Raw genomic sequence first — 17,493 nt, 5'->3', positions numbered from 1 at the left:
AGCATTATGTTGTATTAAACCTTTTTCTAAAAATCTCAACTTACAAATTAAGCCTTTTTCAGCGGATAATATTTTTAGATCAGGACGACATTTTAAACTTTTAATCTGAAAAGGGTTTTCAAATTAATTAAATGAAGTACGAAGCTATAGGACCATTATGATTAGGTTTTTAATGATGGTTTAACCTACAAAAACATCCTGAGATTTACTATTTGTTACAATAACACTCTAAGCTCAACTTCACCCCCTTCGCACCCTAATTTAGAAAATTTAAAAATATTGTCATCTTAAAATCAGAATAAGCTAAGATTTTGAATAAAATAATATTAAAATGTGTCCTATCAATTCAACTTGGTTAACTTTGAAAATTGTCAAAACTCACCGTTTTGGAAATTTGAATCTCTAATTCTCTCTTCCTAATTTCATGGCACCAAGAAGGGCCTTCTCCCTCAACAGTCTCCTGTTCCCTTAACAAAATCCCTAAATGTCATATTTATCTTCTTACTTTTGAATTTCTTAACTTTCTTCTTCTTGTTGTTGAGCTGTAGCTTTGAATGTGTTTATGGAATCTGGAATTGAAGGGAGCGCAAGGTCTGTGGACACCGCTCTTCTTGATCGATCGGGATTGAGATGTGGGCATAATCTTTGTGTCTAAATAATGATATTGTGGAGCAAAACAAATCTAGGTAGACAGTTTTATTGATTTCCTTATTAGAGAAAGAAGGTAAAGCAATACTGAGTTCATTCCTCTTTTATTTTCACTTTGGTCTGTCACCGTTGAATTGCAATTTGGTGTATTTGTTTTAGGAAGGGGTGCCTAAAAACTATGAGTTCTTTAAGTGGATGGATAGTGAACTCTCATCCAAGAGTATGGAGTTTAGGAAAAACATGTTTGCAAGACTGATGGGCTGAAAGCAAGTGTGCAAATGTTGAAGGAGAAGAATTTGGAGTTGAAAACAAAACTGGAGGAGGCTGAGAAGAAGGTAGAGCAAAAGAAAGCATTAAGAAGGAATCGAAAAGCCCAAATATTGATTCTCACTGCTAAAAATAGAACACTTAATTCCCAATAAGAACAAAAAGAGAAAATGAGGTTAGTTGGTTGAAGTCATTCTATTTATGAATTGTGTTAATGTGCTTGATGTACTGGGTTGTGTAGAACCTCAGTTATGTTAATGTGCTTGTTTTGTATTACTGTGTTAGTTGTTTTTATATCCAAAAAGCTCATTTAATGTGCTCGTAGAACCTGATTTCCAATAGAATGTAAAAGTAGACATTTGGCTATTTTATCTGTAAGCGCTTTTCTTCTAACAAGTGAAAAAAAGTAAGTCGATCCTATAATTCGCCTAATAGCATATGGAAATTCTTTTTTGTAAACCTTGGAGGAAATAGTGAAACATAATGCTAATGGCGCACCAATCTTTAATTGTACAAAGCTCATAACTTTTTCAATCAAAACATATATCACTCTCTTTAATCTTTCTCTCCACTCTTCTTTTCTCTAAATCTCCATTTCACTTTGTCAAATCTCCTCCAATCCCATGTAGATCTCTCATCTCCTAAACCCAGAACCAGAGTTTGGCCTTCTCTTGCTCCTCTTCCCCACCCAATGGCCTCCTCAACTACCTCTCGCGCCACTTTTGACTCTTCAAGGGGAAACTTTTTCCTCTCGATTCCTTGTCTTTCTTTGTTCATTTTCCTTCACTTTTATATCCTCATCAAAACAGCCCAATCCCATTTCTCTATTGTCACCACTAAACTCACCAATCACTTAAACCTTTCTCCGAGTATGGGTGGAGTGACCCTTTCGGCTTTAGGCAATGGGGCGCCCGATGTTTTTGCCTCCCTAGCTGTAGTTCGTTCTGGGAAGTCTAGAACTGGGTTTGGGGTTATACTATGTGCTAGTACTTTTGTTTCTGCTTTTGTGGTTGGATTCACGGCGATATATGCTACACCATTTAATGTGGATCCTGGGTCTTTTGTGAGAGACGTGGGGTTTTATTTGGTGGCAATTTTGTTTTTTTATTCTGAGTATTTGAGTGGGGAGATTACATTTGGAAGCTGTGGGATTTGTTGGGTTTGTGTTTTGGATGGATTTGGGTTTTATATGGAAATTCTCTAACCAGACGAATGTTTCTAGCGTTAGTAAATTTGAGATTCATGTTTTAATTGCACAACTTAAACGTTAAAGATTGTGGAAGGAGGACAGAAAAGTCTTTTCCGCAGCCATAAACAAGGAGTGCGATGACGTGTCATGCCAAGTCATCTGGTGATTAAGATTAAGTGGGTCCCATTTCATATTGACTCATGTTTCTGCCCTCCAGATCAGAAATAGACACCTGATTACTTTTTTTAAATAGTTCAACCACTCAATTGTTAAGATTTTCGGTCCAGACACTAAATTATAAAAAATTAAAAGTCTAGACACTGAAATAGTCAATTATCCAATCAAACATCTTACCCCTTTTTGCAACAGACTGCGCCGCTCTTCTCTCCTTCACCGCTTCACCTCGCTTCGCTGCCCGTGCCCGTGCCTCCAGGTAGCAGTCCTGCTCTTCTAGTGCCACTGCCAGGTTCCTCCATTTCCATTCTCGACTTTTTTTTTATTCTATTCTCAATTTATTTTCTTTCCTTTTTCTCTGTAGGATGACTTCGTTTCTTTTCCTTTTGCTCTCTCTCTCTCTCTCTCTCTCTCTCTCTCTCTTTTTAATTATATATATAAACAGACAAAGAAGAGGAACTGTTGAATATATTGTTGAGCCGAGAGAGACAAAGATTGATGTTTAGTATTTTATGTTTTCTTTTATTGGTTTTGTGCAGGTTTTATTTGTTATTTTCCATCTAAAATGGGCTACTTTGTTATTCAAAGCTTCCTGTTAAGTTGAACGAAGCTCATTAATTTCTTGAAAATGTCTAGATACTAAAAGAGAAAAAGAGAAGGGAAATTAGATATTTTGTGTGAGAAACTAGTCAATTTGGAACTCATTAATAACTGTAAATACCAACAGATGGATATTTTGAGAAAATGACATGAAAAGTAGCTCTTTATAATGCAACTAGGCCAGCTAAGGCTGTCAAAAACCTTTTGGTTTTATATAATAACTAACTAATTATTATTTTATTTATTTTGATGTAATGAAAATTTATTACAGGAGAAATGAATTCCAAATTCCCACTTCTGATTACTGAATTGAAAATATGCAGAGGATGCAAATGCATAAGTTTGATTGTGTGTATTATTTATTTAGGTTGAATTTTATTTTTTTTTTTTTTGTTTTTGCTTAGTATTATTATGTATTGTCGTTTTATAATTTTCGTGTTGAAATTGTTTCATTATTTTCAAGTTGAATTTTAATATGAATTTTTTATATATTTTCTGTTGCATTTGAGGTTTGGGTTCGGGTTCGGGTTTCGATGGTTTGAATGAATTTATGATTAAATGTAGTATGCGGGTAATGTTTAAATGGCTTTCTGTTATTATTGGTTTATTTCTTAGCAGATTCGGGGTAGGTGCGGGTACTTAAATTGACAATCGGGTTCGGATTCGTGTTCAGGTAGTTGATTTTTAGTGGGTACCCACCCTGCTGCAATCCCTAATTGCAACCATACCACCAACAGAAGAAAGGAGGAAAAGAAGAAATGAAGCTGAAAGTGGTGTGTAGAAAGGTTTACGATTACGTTCGATACGATCTGAAAGAAATAGCGTTTCCTTCTTCACTGCCAGACCCCCCTCATCTCAAAAAGCGTCGCAAATTGACTTGGCACGAGCGCTTTCTGGTATTTTGCTTCTGTTCTTTACTTTAACTTTATCCACACTGCAGTTTTTATTAAAGCTATGTTTACTTCTGTTCTGTGGTGGTTTATTATTGGGAATTTGGGATTTGCACTTTGTAATAGAGTCGAATTCTGTTGGGATTTTGCCTTGACATGGGAATTGGTTAATTTTACGCCAAAGTCTTTAAAATGGCTACATTTCACATATTTGATTAGTATAAGCATAATCAGTGTACATAAAGTAATTTGTTATTGAAGCTGCAATGATATCATAGCTTGAATAAAGTTAATCAGGTTTTGCATAATGATTCAAGTAGTGAGTGCTTTATGCCTGTGTCTTTCAGGTATTAAAAGAGGCCTCAAGACTTTATGCTGCAAGCTGGGTACGGGATATTGGTCCTGATCTTCGACCGAACGATTATAAGAAGAAGGATGAGGAAAGTGAAGATAGATCCAATGGGACAACAAGAACTTCAACTGAAGGGAAAGAGCCCTCGGTATTTGAAGATCTTGGTAAGAATCCTGACATGGCCTTGTGATTGGTTTCGGTAAACAATCTAGTGATATATATGATATTCGTTTATGATGTGGTTATAACAATTTTTGGGTATTCTTTTTGTTAGCTTTCTTTGATCTAGTTGGGTAATGGATCCTCTTTTTAATTTATTGTATCAGTGGCTCAAATATAGTTAGGAATGTTTTGCTGGTGAGATTGATAAAGAGAGAAAGGTGTTAATATGAATTTTAAGAAATACATAGAGTGTGGACTTGACCTTACTTCATTCTGATAAGAGTTTCTTCATCTAGACCATTAATGTATTTCTGGAATTTGAGGTGGTTGAAAGTTCTAGCTTTTAGTTGTCTTGTTTTGAAACAGTGATTATGTTCTCTTTTATTTGAGGGTGATTGTGGAGCTTTGATGTACATGAGGATTGACATTATTGTACTGTTTTGGTTGATGGGAGGGACTGAGATTATCATGGTTTGGGACTGGTGTCGAAGGGATGTGGAGGTAGAATTGTAAGACTACTACACAGATCAGAAAATATGCTTCCTTCCCCTAAAGTGAGGGAAACTTTATTCATAAACTATTATTGCCTTGTTTAATTTCTTTTATATATAGTAAATTTAATTATATAAGCATTGTAATGCTATCTAATGATTGTAGAGCAGCAGAGCTGAGGTAAGCTTTTCTCTATTTATTTTTGGGTTTTAGAAGGATGGTGGTAGAAGCATGATGAGGATGGCAGACTTGATGGAAGTGGATTCTGAAAAAGTCATTAATATACTTCCTTTCTCTTTATCAGCCATAACAAATCTCTATTTTGCTATAGAAATTTGTGGTCTACCGAGCAGCTAAAGTGATATGTTACTATTGTCTTTTCTTCTTCACTCTTAGTCCTTGAGATTGTTTATTTGAAATCATATGCTTTGGCTACAAAAGTAGCCATTTTTATAGAAATCTCTAGTTGATATGTTTTCCAGGTAAAGCAGCTATCTGGGGGTCGAGTTAGTGAGTTTGTAATTTTGCTAGTTTATAAATCATGCCTCACAATATTATCTTTTCAGAACCTTTTGCTCTGAGAAAGAAATGTGTGGTTTTTTATCCTTTTTTTTTAGGAGAATCTATTGATGCATAAAGGAACTTGAAAACAGCATACATATTTGCTATATGTCACAGGAAAATTATGTTTTAGGAAATCCATAGTGTAAAAAGTTTAGTAGTGAAGGCACCCAAAACACTCAAGAAAGCCTATGTTTGCAAAGATCTGGAAAAGAGTGAAGAGCTATCTAAGATTTTTGTTTGTCATATCAAATGAATATATATTTGGGGTTGGATTTGTGATTGGGATTAAGATTGTGGTTGGGTTGAGGTTGAGGTTGTGGTTGGTGTGGGTTTTGCTCTTCCATGCGCAATCAATGAAATGGTTAGTGTCTACTGCACTGGTATACGGCTGCTGTTGGTGACAGTAGCAGCAGTTTAATAAAAGCGAGTCAGGGCACTGGGTTTGTTAATTTGTTCATCTTCCAGCTATCAGAGAATTGGCTCTTGGATCTTCAGTCCTCCATGGTTGGATTTGTTTTTGGACTTTATATTCTGAGCTGTTGAACTTACAGATTTATATTTCAATAATGTTAATTTTTATTTTTTGTGATGAATTTTTTTTTTTCCAAATGTTACAATTTTTTATTATTTAAAAATAAAAAATATAAAAGATAATGTTTTAGTTTGAATTGATTGTAAAATAAAAGTTGTGGCTTAATTATAGTCAAAGTTGATTTTGGGCCTAACTGGATGTTGGCAGAAATTTCAAGGGCCTAATTGACTTATATTCCAATATCTTTTACTATCTTTCTTTGTTCTTGTGAACTTAGGCCATGTTTAGTAAGCTGTAACAATATGTAATGTAATTAAATACATTTCTAGTGTAAACAGTGCTTTATTGAATCTATTTGATTACATTATATTGCAATACGTTTATGGCTTATCAAACATGTCCTTATGCTTTGTTTTATGAGTCGTAATGGAACATGATGTAATATGCATAGAAATGCCCCTCATTACATCACATTACGATTCATTACGACTCATCAAAGTTAGCCTTCAGGTTTTTTGCGTTAGGCTCTGATATTAATCTTCTTTTCTGCTGAAAATTAAATTAATAGCTGTTGCTGCGAGAGGAGGTATGGAGACATTAAGGCCTGCTTTGCAGCGGGTTTACATGACAAGAGCTTCAGCCTATAGAGATGCTCTCAAAAGTTTTATAGAAGGATATCAGGAAGGTATTCAGCAGGTCATGGAGAAGAAGGAAGAAGCTAAATCTAAACAGGAGAATGATACACCCAATAAGTCGACCTGACTCCTCATTACTCTAACGAGGCATTGGAAATATTTATTTTTTTTCTAGATGCTAGTAGTAGTCCTTTAGATTGAAACAAGTTACTGCCCTAACAAAAAGAATATAAGAAGTTAGTAGTTTGTTTCATCCTTTTATGAGGGTTGTATTGTACATTAAGCAAGTCTGGAAACTATGGATGCGCTGGAAAACATTTTGTACATATACTTTCTGTATGCAGACTAAGAAATCATAGATAGTACCGCAGTTTTTCAGTCCTTTGATTTGTGCTCACCTCTTTAATATGGCTTTAGAACTTTTTGATGATATGTTCTTCCAATTTTCAGTTTTCTGACAATAATTTTGTTGTTTTGCTTGTGGAAAAGTAATGAATGCTTAAATATTGTTTGCTTCTGGGGGAAAAAATTGATGTGGCTGAGGCATTTGTGACGTCCCTGCCATTGAATTGGGTTGTCTGTATGAAGTGCAACTCTGTGTTGCCCGGCAGCAGGTTTTATGCAAAATTATTTGTGCTTTCATGTCAAGGGAACACAAAAAAAAAAAGATTTTTAAAGTGCACCTCATTCAATCTAATTACAAAGGTTAAATGGACATTAATGTAAGTCTTGCTTTTGATTCTTTTAATTCTTTTCATTTTGGTTCCTCTCTTTCATCCTTTTTGGCGTTGCTTTCTCTGCTGAACTGTCTAAATCTTTCATCTGACTGCAGGAGCATTCAGGAATTTCCCTTTGTCTTTATCTTTTCCTTTTTCTATTTTTTCTCTCTATCTCAATGATTATAAAATGAATATTGATTACTTATTGAGTTAATGGTCAGATTGAAAATGTGCTCAGTCAGCACACATCCTACAGAACTATCATATTCAGCTTCTTGATGCTGCTTATTTTATTAGTTTGCTTTTTGGTGATATCGCTGCTGTGAAGATGATCTCTAAGCGCTTAATTGCTTCTGTGAGGAAGATTCTATTGCCGTTACTAAACTTTGAAGTGAAAAGCATCTATAATTAAGATACAACTTAGATCTGGCAGCTGACTGTTTCATGGAGAAAATGTATGTGGCAGACACATTTGCTCGGGAGACTCGGGTGAATATATAACATGCAATGTATTAAGAGAAAGAAAGAGGATTGATTATGACTTGCATGATTTGAGAAACTGAGTGGACACTATTGTATTAGAAATTGGCTTCTTAGTATACCGTTAGTGAATTGCATAGTAATAGCCTTTTAATGAACGTTGCTTTGATGATCAGATGGATAATATTTGAGGAATCATTCTCTCTTACTGTGTTAGAGCAGAGTTTACTTTCAGTGAGAAACTGTTTGCGGGCTTTTTTTGTTAGGTGATATTTTTAGTGGGGTTTCCACGTCCGACCTGCTGCTTGATGATAGCTTTTGCCGGAGTCTTTTCAAGCGCATGAGTCCTTCCTTCCTTTAAGTCTTCTCAGGGATATGATATTGCAATCAGCATCTCATGACCAACATCTGATATATTTGTGCGTATCAGGGATGGAACCTTGGGAACAAGAAATTGATATGTTTCTTTTCTTTCAGATACCACGCATCTTTTCTTATCATGAGATTGAGATGAAATGTTATTTTCAAAAACCAAGACGATGTTTGAATGGTGTTTTATTTTCTGGTGATTAATTGATAAAGGCATGCTTAGCTGTTGCAATCTGTTAAATTTGTCATTTGTATATTTTTCAATGTTCTATCTGTGAAGTTGTATGCTTTTTAGTGTGTGTTAGATGGTGTCAATACAATATCAACATATCAACATCATTACTTGATTAATTACTCGGGTTCGTTTTTCTTTGGTAGGTGCTAAAGGGAGGAAAATGTGAGATTGAGTCAAGACTCCAAAAGTGAAAAAGATTGATAAGAAGAAAAGCTAAGTGGGATAAAGAAATACTCACATGGTGTTTCTTTATCTTTACTGTACTTAGTCATGCATGATTGAGAATTATTACCAGACAAATGCATTATGCAGGACAAGTCCTTTCATTCCTTTGATTGGCCACTGCCTTCATGCGAATGATACCAACACATATTCAGGGACCCTCCCACTTGTAGAGCACTAAAAAATGGACACCTTCTCTAGCAGAGGTCAATGGGTATCTCTTCTATATTAATCTTTTTGGGCCCTGACAATCACTTGACACTGTTTCTGATCATTCATTCAGGTAATGCACATATCTCTGCTAGTCTTTCGTTATTCAATGTATTGCTCTATTATGTCAATCTTTTCAGTTCATTGCAACTTGTACTTGAACATGTGGTCACAAGCTAGAAGGCTCTGGCCTGTGACACTGTACAGAGTGATTTGTTGTCTAAGCTTTGCTTTAAATACTTTAAAACTGTTTCTAATTGGTGGAGTGCAATATATTTGTTTTATGCTTCTTATTTGCTCAAGTCTTTGATAAGCCAAATACCTATATTTGTCATTAGAATGAGCAGTGTATATATTGTTCTGAGTTTGACAATTGGCACTTGTTGTCTACTTTTATGATAACATTTTAGGCCTTGGTATATTGTTAGCACGTACTCAATTTTTTCACACTTAAAATTGTTTCTGTTGCTGATTAGGATGTTTGAAGAGACCTGGGAAAATGGAACCTAAATCATTTACCAGATAGTGCTCAGCTTGCCTTCATATTGGATGTCTTTTCTTTTAAAAGTAGAAAGCTTAAAATGTTGAATTTATGTTCCAATAAAATATATAATTATAGGATATACCAGGTTGTTTATTTACACCTGTTTGATTTAAATGGATTCAAAGCATTGTATTCATTTTTAAATGATGAAATGTGGTTACCTCTGCTGAATTTCATAAAATTATATTCCTGATTTGTCCTTCGTATCAGGTTCCAATGTTCTTGTAAAATGGTTTCTCTGATCAGATTAAGTTCTTAGTTACTGAAAACCCTTCTGAGGACTGAATTCTTTCAGAAGGAATGCTCATGGCTGCAAATTGCAATTAAGTTTGTTACTTACGAGCATTAAACCCTCATGTTGATAGAAATTGTGTAAACACGCCTTGTATTATATTTCAGACTTTTGCTCTTTAAAGATTAAGACTCCTTTTTTTTTTTTTTTTTTAAACTTGAAAATTATTTTTCAAATTTATTTGATATTTGGAATGTTCAGAAAAATTAATGACGAAATATTTTTCTAATTAAAAGGAAAAAAATTAAACATTTTCTTTATAAGCATTTTTTTTCTTATTATAATCTTATAAATCCACGTGTAATCACTATTATTAATCACCGCTAATCATAATCATATTTACATAATCAATCGCTCACTTGGTAATTCCCACTGCTTATTAGTTTTATTTTTTTTTATATATTTAAAATATGAAATTTTTATAATTTAAAATTTTTTTTATAATTTTATAAATTAAAGTATTTAATATTTTTAATTAATTTTCATGAATTATTTAAAAAAATATTTTCTTTCAAAAACGTTTTTCTCAAATAAATTATTTTCGTAGGGAGAAGCGGGTTAAATAGAATATGGTCTTCTTATTTTTGCCCGGTTGGTGTTTCCATTGTACTCCAAAAGCAAGGATCAATTTTTCTGCCGACTAATATAAAGTATGTTCGGATGCACACGTGTGAATGGGTAAAGAAGTAAGAGAATGCTGTGTGGGTTATTGTCATATTATAAGTTATAACTGGTTAATTATGGGCATGAGTTGAATGTGTTGATGAAGTGTAAAAATTCAGTTTGGTTGCTACTTTTTTCCTTTTTGGTAGATTAATGAAATTAACCATTTTTGCCTACCAAGTACAAATTCTAAGCAATTTAGGGCAACAGGAATGCACTTGCTCCTCATACACCTAGAGTGCAATGGACAACAATTGGAGAGTATCACTCCATCCGACCCTTTTTTTTTTTTTTTTTTTTTTTTAACTACTCCCAACATATAAATAGTCTACGGTTTTTGTACGGAAAGTAAAAAAACAATTAATCCTTCTGAATTTTAAGAAAATTAAAAATAATTATTGTATATAATATAAATAATAAAAAAATTAAAAATATATTATTTATTACAATTTTAAAATACTCGAAATAAATTATATTTTGTGATAATCACTTAAAAATGACTTATATTTTGAGACGTAGAGAGACAATATATTACACCATGTCTATTTTTCTTTGTAGATGATGTCAATCTAATGCTGCGAGAATAAATATCTATCTATAAATTTTTTTTGAATGTTTTTAAGATTTAGATTTTGTACTTGAGGAAGAAAACTCTCCCTCAATTTTCAAAAGCATGAAATATTTAGCCATAAACCTTCTAATAACACCTTTTCTTGGCATTTCCTTGACTACCAATAAATTACAATTACTCAATAGCAAAATAATAATAATAATAATAATAATTGAGAGAAGAAGCTCTCTCATTGTTACAAAAAGAAGAAAATAAAAAGAAAAGGCAGAGCAGCTTAGATAAATAGATTGATGTGAGATGTGAGAAAGAGTGGCTGTGATCAATCTATTCAAGGCCACCCTCAAAACTCACCCACCCACCACCATACCTCAACCTAATCTTTCCTTCCTAATTCCCATAACTATGATTATCAAAAATCTTCAGCCAGAATCTCAACAGTGCCCAAATAGATTCCTCAATCCCCAAATTTTTTTCCCCTTTGGAAATTGCTTACGTCATAATTGGCCTTCCTTCCTCTCTCTCTCTCTCTCTCTCTCTCTCTCTCTCATTGTTTCTTTGGGTCCCACTTCCCATCCTTCCTTAACCCTATTTCTCCAATTTGCTTCACTACTACTGCCTGCCCCTCCCCCCCTCACCCTACCTGGCTTAAAGTTTGCACCTGAAATTCAGGAATTTCTTTTTCTTTTTTTAAAAAAAGATTATATTATAATAACATAAAAATCATTTTTGACCTTGCTGTCCAAGTAGAGGAGAGTGGGCAGAGTTGTATTAAGTCAAATCCAGAAACGTCCCATCCACAGATCTTATCCTCGGCGATTTCTCATCTGGTTCACATCTCGTGAGATAGTGATATCCTGTTACAATCACAGAATAATTTTTTTAATTAATAATTCTAATTATCACATATAATAATTTTAATTTATTTATATAATTCTTTCAAATACACCAAAATGTGCCTAACTACCATCATGTGTTGTGTTGTGTTGTGTCACTAAAAATCTTGTAACGTTGACCATCCTCCATTGTTTGTTTCTTTCCTTAATTATTGACCGTGTCTACTTCACTTTACATTTCCTTCTAAAATGGGCAATTATCTACCTCCTAAATCCATTTAGCCCCTTCACTCTTTTTCACAACCGACATTTTTACCTATTTCTATTTACTAACGTTACATATTATCCCATAATAGATTTTTAGACGAGATTCGCGCAATAAATTATTTATAAGACACACTTAAATTCAATGAAAATCAATATAAAAATTCAAGAAAACGATCTGAAATTTTAAAGACATCCGTTAAAAAAATAAAAAGAAAAAGTGTACACGAAAACGCACTGAGACCTTTTTTTATTATTTATTAAGAGGTGGAAGGAAAGAGAGGAGGGTTGAAGAATGAAATAATGTTTTCAACTTTAGAAACAGAGACCAATTCAACACTAAACTTACGATAATGATAGCTCATTTAGTAGTTCGGCTTGGTCGGTTTACTTTGCGTGCCTTGCTTTAACTCTTCCTTCTAAACCCTAAATTAGCAAATATGGCCCACTAATCCAAACCATTATGTTTATTTATTTATTTATATAAGCTTAATGAACTAGTTGTTTTATTAATAATAATAATAATAATAGTAACAATAAATTATTAGTAGATCTTTTCCATTTTCTAAGTCAAGAACTAAATATTTAATAAAGACTTGCCTAATTTTTTAAAATCATATTTCTAATACAATTTGGACATGTGGTGGCTAGGGTTGGTCTACTTTGGCTTCCCTAATCAATCTTTTCTTTTTAATTAATTAATTAATTAATTAATTAATATAAATCTGTCTCTTTGAAAGAAACACCAAAATACATAACTGTACATTTAAACAGAAACAGATTAAAAAGTAACTCAACTTCCCTTGTTAATTTAATCATATTAATTATTTCTTTTTTAAAAAAAAAATTAAAAATTTATATTTAGCATATAGCATATAGCTTCCAACGTACCATGTGATTGTGACAGCTATTTGAAGAAGAAGAATAACCAGAATGAAAGCTGTACATCTCTTCTTGTTGTTGTTGTTGTTGGGTTAGACCCTGGCTCGACAAAGATGATGAACCATCTGGTGTAGATGGCTCAGACTCATCAAGTTGGCACTCCAAATTCACACCAAATAGCCTTAGCCTCTTTGAGTTCCCTAATGCTGTTGTTTGGTTCTGCCCACTAGACCCTAATATAACCACATTGCAAAACCATACAATTAATTAGTATAATTAATCATTTATTTTACCCATTTCTATCCATAATCGAATATTTGTTTTATAATAAACGCACGTAATAATAAATTTTATTATGTGAAATACAAATTAATAGAACTCAATATTTCAAAAACAATGTCATTCATTTATTTAACTAATAAAAATTTGGAAAACAACTTAGAAATTTTTTGAAAGAAAAATGAAGTTTTTTATAATCACGCGCTAAACAGTAAATTACATCAAACATTGTTTTGTTGCCATTAAAAATACTAAAGACAACCTCTGTAAGAAAACCAGAATCCAACCACATTCTTCCAAACTAATTGGAAGGTGCTTCTCACGCACTTTAATGCTCGTATCCCATAATCAAGAAACCATTTTTAAAAAAAAAAAAAAATTAAATTAAAAATACATACCTGCATGAAGACAGTCAGGTTGATATGGGACAGTAGAAGTAACATTAGCCCCATGACCATGTTGATAAGGTTGGTGTCCAGATGAAGAATACAATCTCCTACTCCACAACACACCACCGCTACCCTGCACCATCACTCCCCCACTGCTATTGTTATTGTTATTACTGTTATCTCCTCTTCTCCTCCACCCTATAAAAAATCTCTCGCCGTCTGTTCGATGTCGTTCGAACAAAACGACATCACCAGCATCGAGTTGCTTCTCCTTCACATATCTACTCCAGCCTTTAGTCAACACATAACTTTGACTGCTATTCCAATACGAATACCTAAACCGCCAACACTTGCCTAACTCATCCTCGAAACTCAGTATCAGACCTTTATTATCAACTGAGTCAGGACCGAGTGGGAAGTATTTCTCTGCATGTTGTTTTGGTATAACTAAACGGTTTAGCTTCCCTACATCGCTGGGAGTCAACGGTTTCTCAAACATGGTTTCTTTGGCAATTTGTTGTAATACTGGTCCTCCCTCTTGTTCTTCTTCTGGGTCTTGAAGTTCTTCGTCGTCGTTTTGGGTGGCCGGAGAGAACATGGGGTGGTGACTATGGCGCTGAAGATTGTAAGAAAAGCTGTAAAGATTGGAAGGGAAGGAAGAATTTTGGGTAGAAATTAAGGGATTGTTTGGTTTAGAAGAAGGAGAGGAGTTTGGGTTGGGTTCCATGATAAGGTTTTGTTGTTGTTGTTGTGACCACCAAAGGTTTTCTGGAAGGTCTTGTGAGAAATGGTTAATGGACATTTTAGGAAGAGAGAGAGAGAGAGAGAGAGGGAGAGGGAGGATTGTGGGCTGGTAGAGGCGTGATGATTATGGGTTTGATGTGGAAACTGTGGGAACTATTGATATAAGCTATAGCAGGGGATATGACGATGAGAGAGAGAGGGGGGTAGGGGTAGGGGTGGGGGTGGGGGTGGGATTGTACGTAAGTACAAAGGTACTTTAAGGTTTTGCGTGATGAAAAAAATTTCAATCATGATATTTAGTGTAATTTTATGTTATAAACCTTTTTTTTTCACTTTAATAACATTGAAGTGAACTCCTTTTAAAAATTATATTTATAAATTCAGATCCTTTAATGTGAAAAATAAAAATAAAGTTCGAGTTCAATCCTCGTACTATAACCTCTCTTTTTTTTTCCCTTCCTTTTGTTGTTGCTTATGTTGTAATTCTTACCTTCAAGAATTATTATTGATGAATATGTATTTATACTGAGCATTGAGTTGCTGTTAAAAAGTATATGCATGTAGTTATTGGAATGTTTACAAACTTCACTCATAATTTGTTTAAATACATGATTAATCTCGTTTTCTCATAAGTATTTTTCCATAAATTCAAATCCTCGCATTACAAAATCTTCCGTGAAATTAAAGAATGTCTTACTACTTAAACCACTTTTTATAAATCCTAATTTCCATTTCATAAGTGTATTTTCCATCTTTTGAATTCTCACAGAAATAGCCAATAATTTATATATAACTTTTGAGCTTTCAAACTTCGGAGTAATTATTGGTAACCAATAGCAAACGTTAAATTCAAACAAATAAAATTTGTACTAAACATTAAGATTAAGAGTTTACTTGGGGGATAGGCCAATCATCAGCGGCCGGCCGCCACTCAACTTGTCAAATTGAATATTTGATAGCGTTGAAGTTATGTTTGTATTATAAAATAAGCAATAAAAACATTTATAAGTTTTAATTATAATTATTAATATGTCATATTCAATTTTAACGAAATATATCATAAATAATTTTAATGATATTAATTATTTTAATTTTTTAACATTTATAAATTTTTACTAGTTTAACTTTTTGTTCAATTTGAAAAGTTGAATTTTAATAAAATGTACAATTTTTTTTTTTTTTTGTTCAATTGACATTGTCAATTTAATTTTTTGGTCTATTTTTGTCACATGGGGGAATAATTTACCTAAAAAAAACTAGTAAGTTGCAGTTAAATGCAATTAATTTATCAATTGAGACCAATCATTTAAGCACATGCAAACCATAATTAGCACATGTAATTTTCAGGAATTATTTGGTCATTTTGAACCAAATAGTGCCCAAATAGAGTTTAGAATTTCTATTTTCTTGTAGTGAAAAAAAAAAAAAAAAAGAAATGATGGAAGATACTATAAAGAATTTACTCAATATGACAGGAAAATGCACGTTGAGAAGAAAAGAGATAGAAGTGAATTATATTATAAATATATATATATATAATTGATGGTGGTGTTAGAAGATTGGCAAACAAATCAAATGGGGTGGGGTCCAACACCAATCTCCTGACATAATATTGATAACCTGTGTTCCCATCCAACGGCCGGCATAGCACTTTGTTTTTGCAGATCTTCATTCATTGGGCACATGCGATTCTTTCTTTCCAGTAACTTCTGCAACAAGTATATTTTATAATTTGATACGCTTAATAGATTACTCTAATTTAAGATTTAATAATCCACTGTGATATCTCAATCACGTGTGATGTGATTTAATTGGTTGAACGAGAGTTGTCGAGTTTGAATTTGAGTTAAAAATATTCTTTTTGCGTATTCCGATTCCCTTGTAAATAATTTTTTATGTGTATTTAAGGTTATTAATTTAAATATTAACTAAATTATAATTTGATGAAATAATATAAAAGAATTTTAATAAATTTGTAAAGAAAATAATTAATAGAAGTGGTCCTTAATTTAGACATAGAAGTGAAATTTGGGTGCAAGCAGATTAGTAATTTGGTCACGTGCATGACAGCATTAATTTAATAATGTGTGGCCATTCCTAGTTTAAAAAAATAAAATATGGGTCTGAAATAAAATCCAAAGGTTGATCCATCTTCTTTCTTTCTTCCCTTTCCAATGAACAGAGAGATGATGAGATGAGATAAGATTTGTAAAATTAGAGACATTTCCCTTTTTTTTTTTTTTTTAGGTCAGTCGTGTTTAAATTCTCTCCCCACATTCAAATCTATAATTAATCACATACTTTACTCCTCACTTGGGTCTCTCATCTTTATTATTTTCTAATTTTATATTTGGTCAATGGCATTAAGGACCATATCTAGGAGTCAAACTTCATTTATAATTATTTTATAATTTCTTCTAATTAAGGCGAAACAATTGCGAAGGTGTGCTAACATTCGGTTCAAATCAAATTAGATTGAAACAAACTGAATAATCAAATTATTTTGAAATAAAAATTGAACCAAACCGGATATGCACAAAAACTGAACTATTAGCTAATTGTTTAAGGCTCCATGAAAAAAAATGTTAAATTTTTATTCATGAAACCAAAACCAAATTACATATGTTAAAATCTAAATTGAACCGAATCGAATAAAAGAAACTGTTAGGAAACTTTGATAAAAGAAAATTTTGAAATATGAAATTTATTTTTCATAAAAAAAAGTTATTTAAAAAATAATAAATAATATAGGTAGATGTGTGTGGTTTTGTATTAGTTAGAGACAAAATGCACCTCAAATTCCAGGTAGATTCAGACACCCTTTTGATCCATACAAAAAGATTGAAGTAATAGTTATTAAATTTAAGTACATGTTGGAGAAGAAGAGTAGAGAGGATTGTCTAATAATACAAACAAACAATTTATGCTTCTGTCATCTTCTTCATTGCTTACATTTTTCTATTTGTACTTATCAACTATTCCTCTTTTGTTTGCACCATCCATTTCATCTCAATCATCATATGAGATTTTTTTTTTTTTTCTTTTGTTCTTTTTTTTTACAAGATTAATCTTATTTCAGAATACCAACTTGATTTTGTTTCAAGCGTTTGTGACTTTTTTTTTTTTTTTGATAAGTGTTTAACCTTATAGATACAGACTCTTGAGTTGGAATACAAAACTAATTTTGTTTCAAGCATATTTGATTGTTTCCTTTTAATAAGTATTTAACTTTATAAAAATTGTGTGCTAATGTTCCTTTTAATAAGTGTTTAACCTTATAAAAATTGTCTGT

At 32.7% G+C, this 17,493-nt stretch overlaps 2 protein-coding genes across 5 annotated transcripts; one reads left to right on the top strand and one right to left on the bottom strand.

Annotated features, from left to right (window-relative positions):
- Positions 1 to 471: 471 nt before the first annotated feature.
- EMB2735 (embryo defective 2735) lies at positions 472 to 6,887 on the top strand. Of its 4 annotated transcripts, none has more exons than XM_020680013.3 (4): positions 472 to 1,090; positions 3,552 to 3,774; positions 4,116 to 4,284; positions 6,439 to 6,887. In XM_020680013.3, the coding sequence occupies exons 2-4, from the start codon at positions 3,637 to 3,639 to the stop codon at positions 6,630 to 6,632; spliced, it is 501 nt and encodes a 166-aa protein (XP_020535672.1). In that variant the 5' UTR covers positions 472 to 1,090; positions 3,552 to 3,636; the 3' UTR covers positions 6,633 to 6,887. The 4 variants fall into 4 exon arrangements, with proteins under 4 accessions (XP_020535672.1, XP_012074398.1, XP_012074399.1 ...); XM_012219008.4 differs by lacking the exon at positions 472 to 1,090 and adding an exon at positions 2,414 to 2,570; XM_012219009.4 differs by lacking the exon at positions 472 to 1,090 and adding an exon at positions 2,414 to 2,570 and having other exon boundaries at positions 3,497 to 3,774.
- A 4,033-nt stretch (positions 6,888 to 10,920) lies between these two features.
- On the bottom strand, positions 10,921 to 14,400 carry LOC105635876 (B3 domain-containing protein At5g06250). The gene is made up of 3 exons (XM_012219000.4): positions 13,467 to 14,400; positions 12,799 to 13,022; positions 10,921 to 11,664 (listed from the first exon to the last, which is right to left on the bottom strand). The coding sequence occupies exons 1-3, from the start codon at positions 14,257 to 14,259 to the stop codon at positions 11,614 to 11,616; spliced, it is 1,068 nt and encodes a 355-aa protein (XP_012074390.1). The 5' UTR covers positions 14,260 to 14,400; the 3' UTR covers positions 10,921 to 11,613.
- Positions 14,401 to 17,493: the final 3,093 nt, after the last annotated feature.

This window comes from Jatropha curcas, chromosome 2, assembly GCF_041381405.1.
Source record: "Jatropha curcas cultivar XTBG-Jc1 chromosome 2, XTBG_Jcur_1.0, whole genome shotgun sequence".
NCBI classification, from domain to species: Eukaryota; Viridiplantae; Streptophyta; class Magnoliopsida; order Malpighiales; family Euphorbiaceae; genus Jatropha; species Jatropha curcas.
This window is presented reverse-complemented; position numbering and strand designations above follow the sequence as displayed.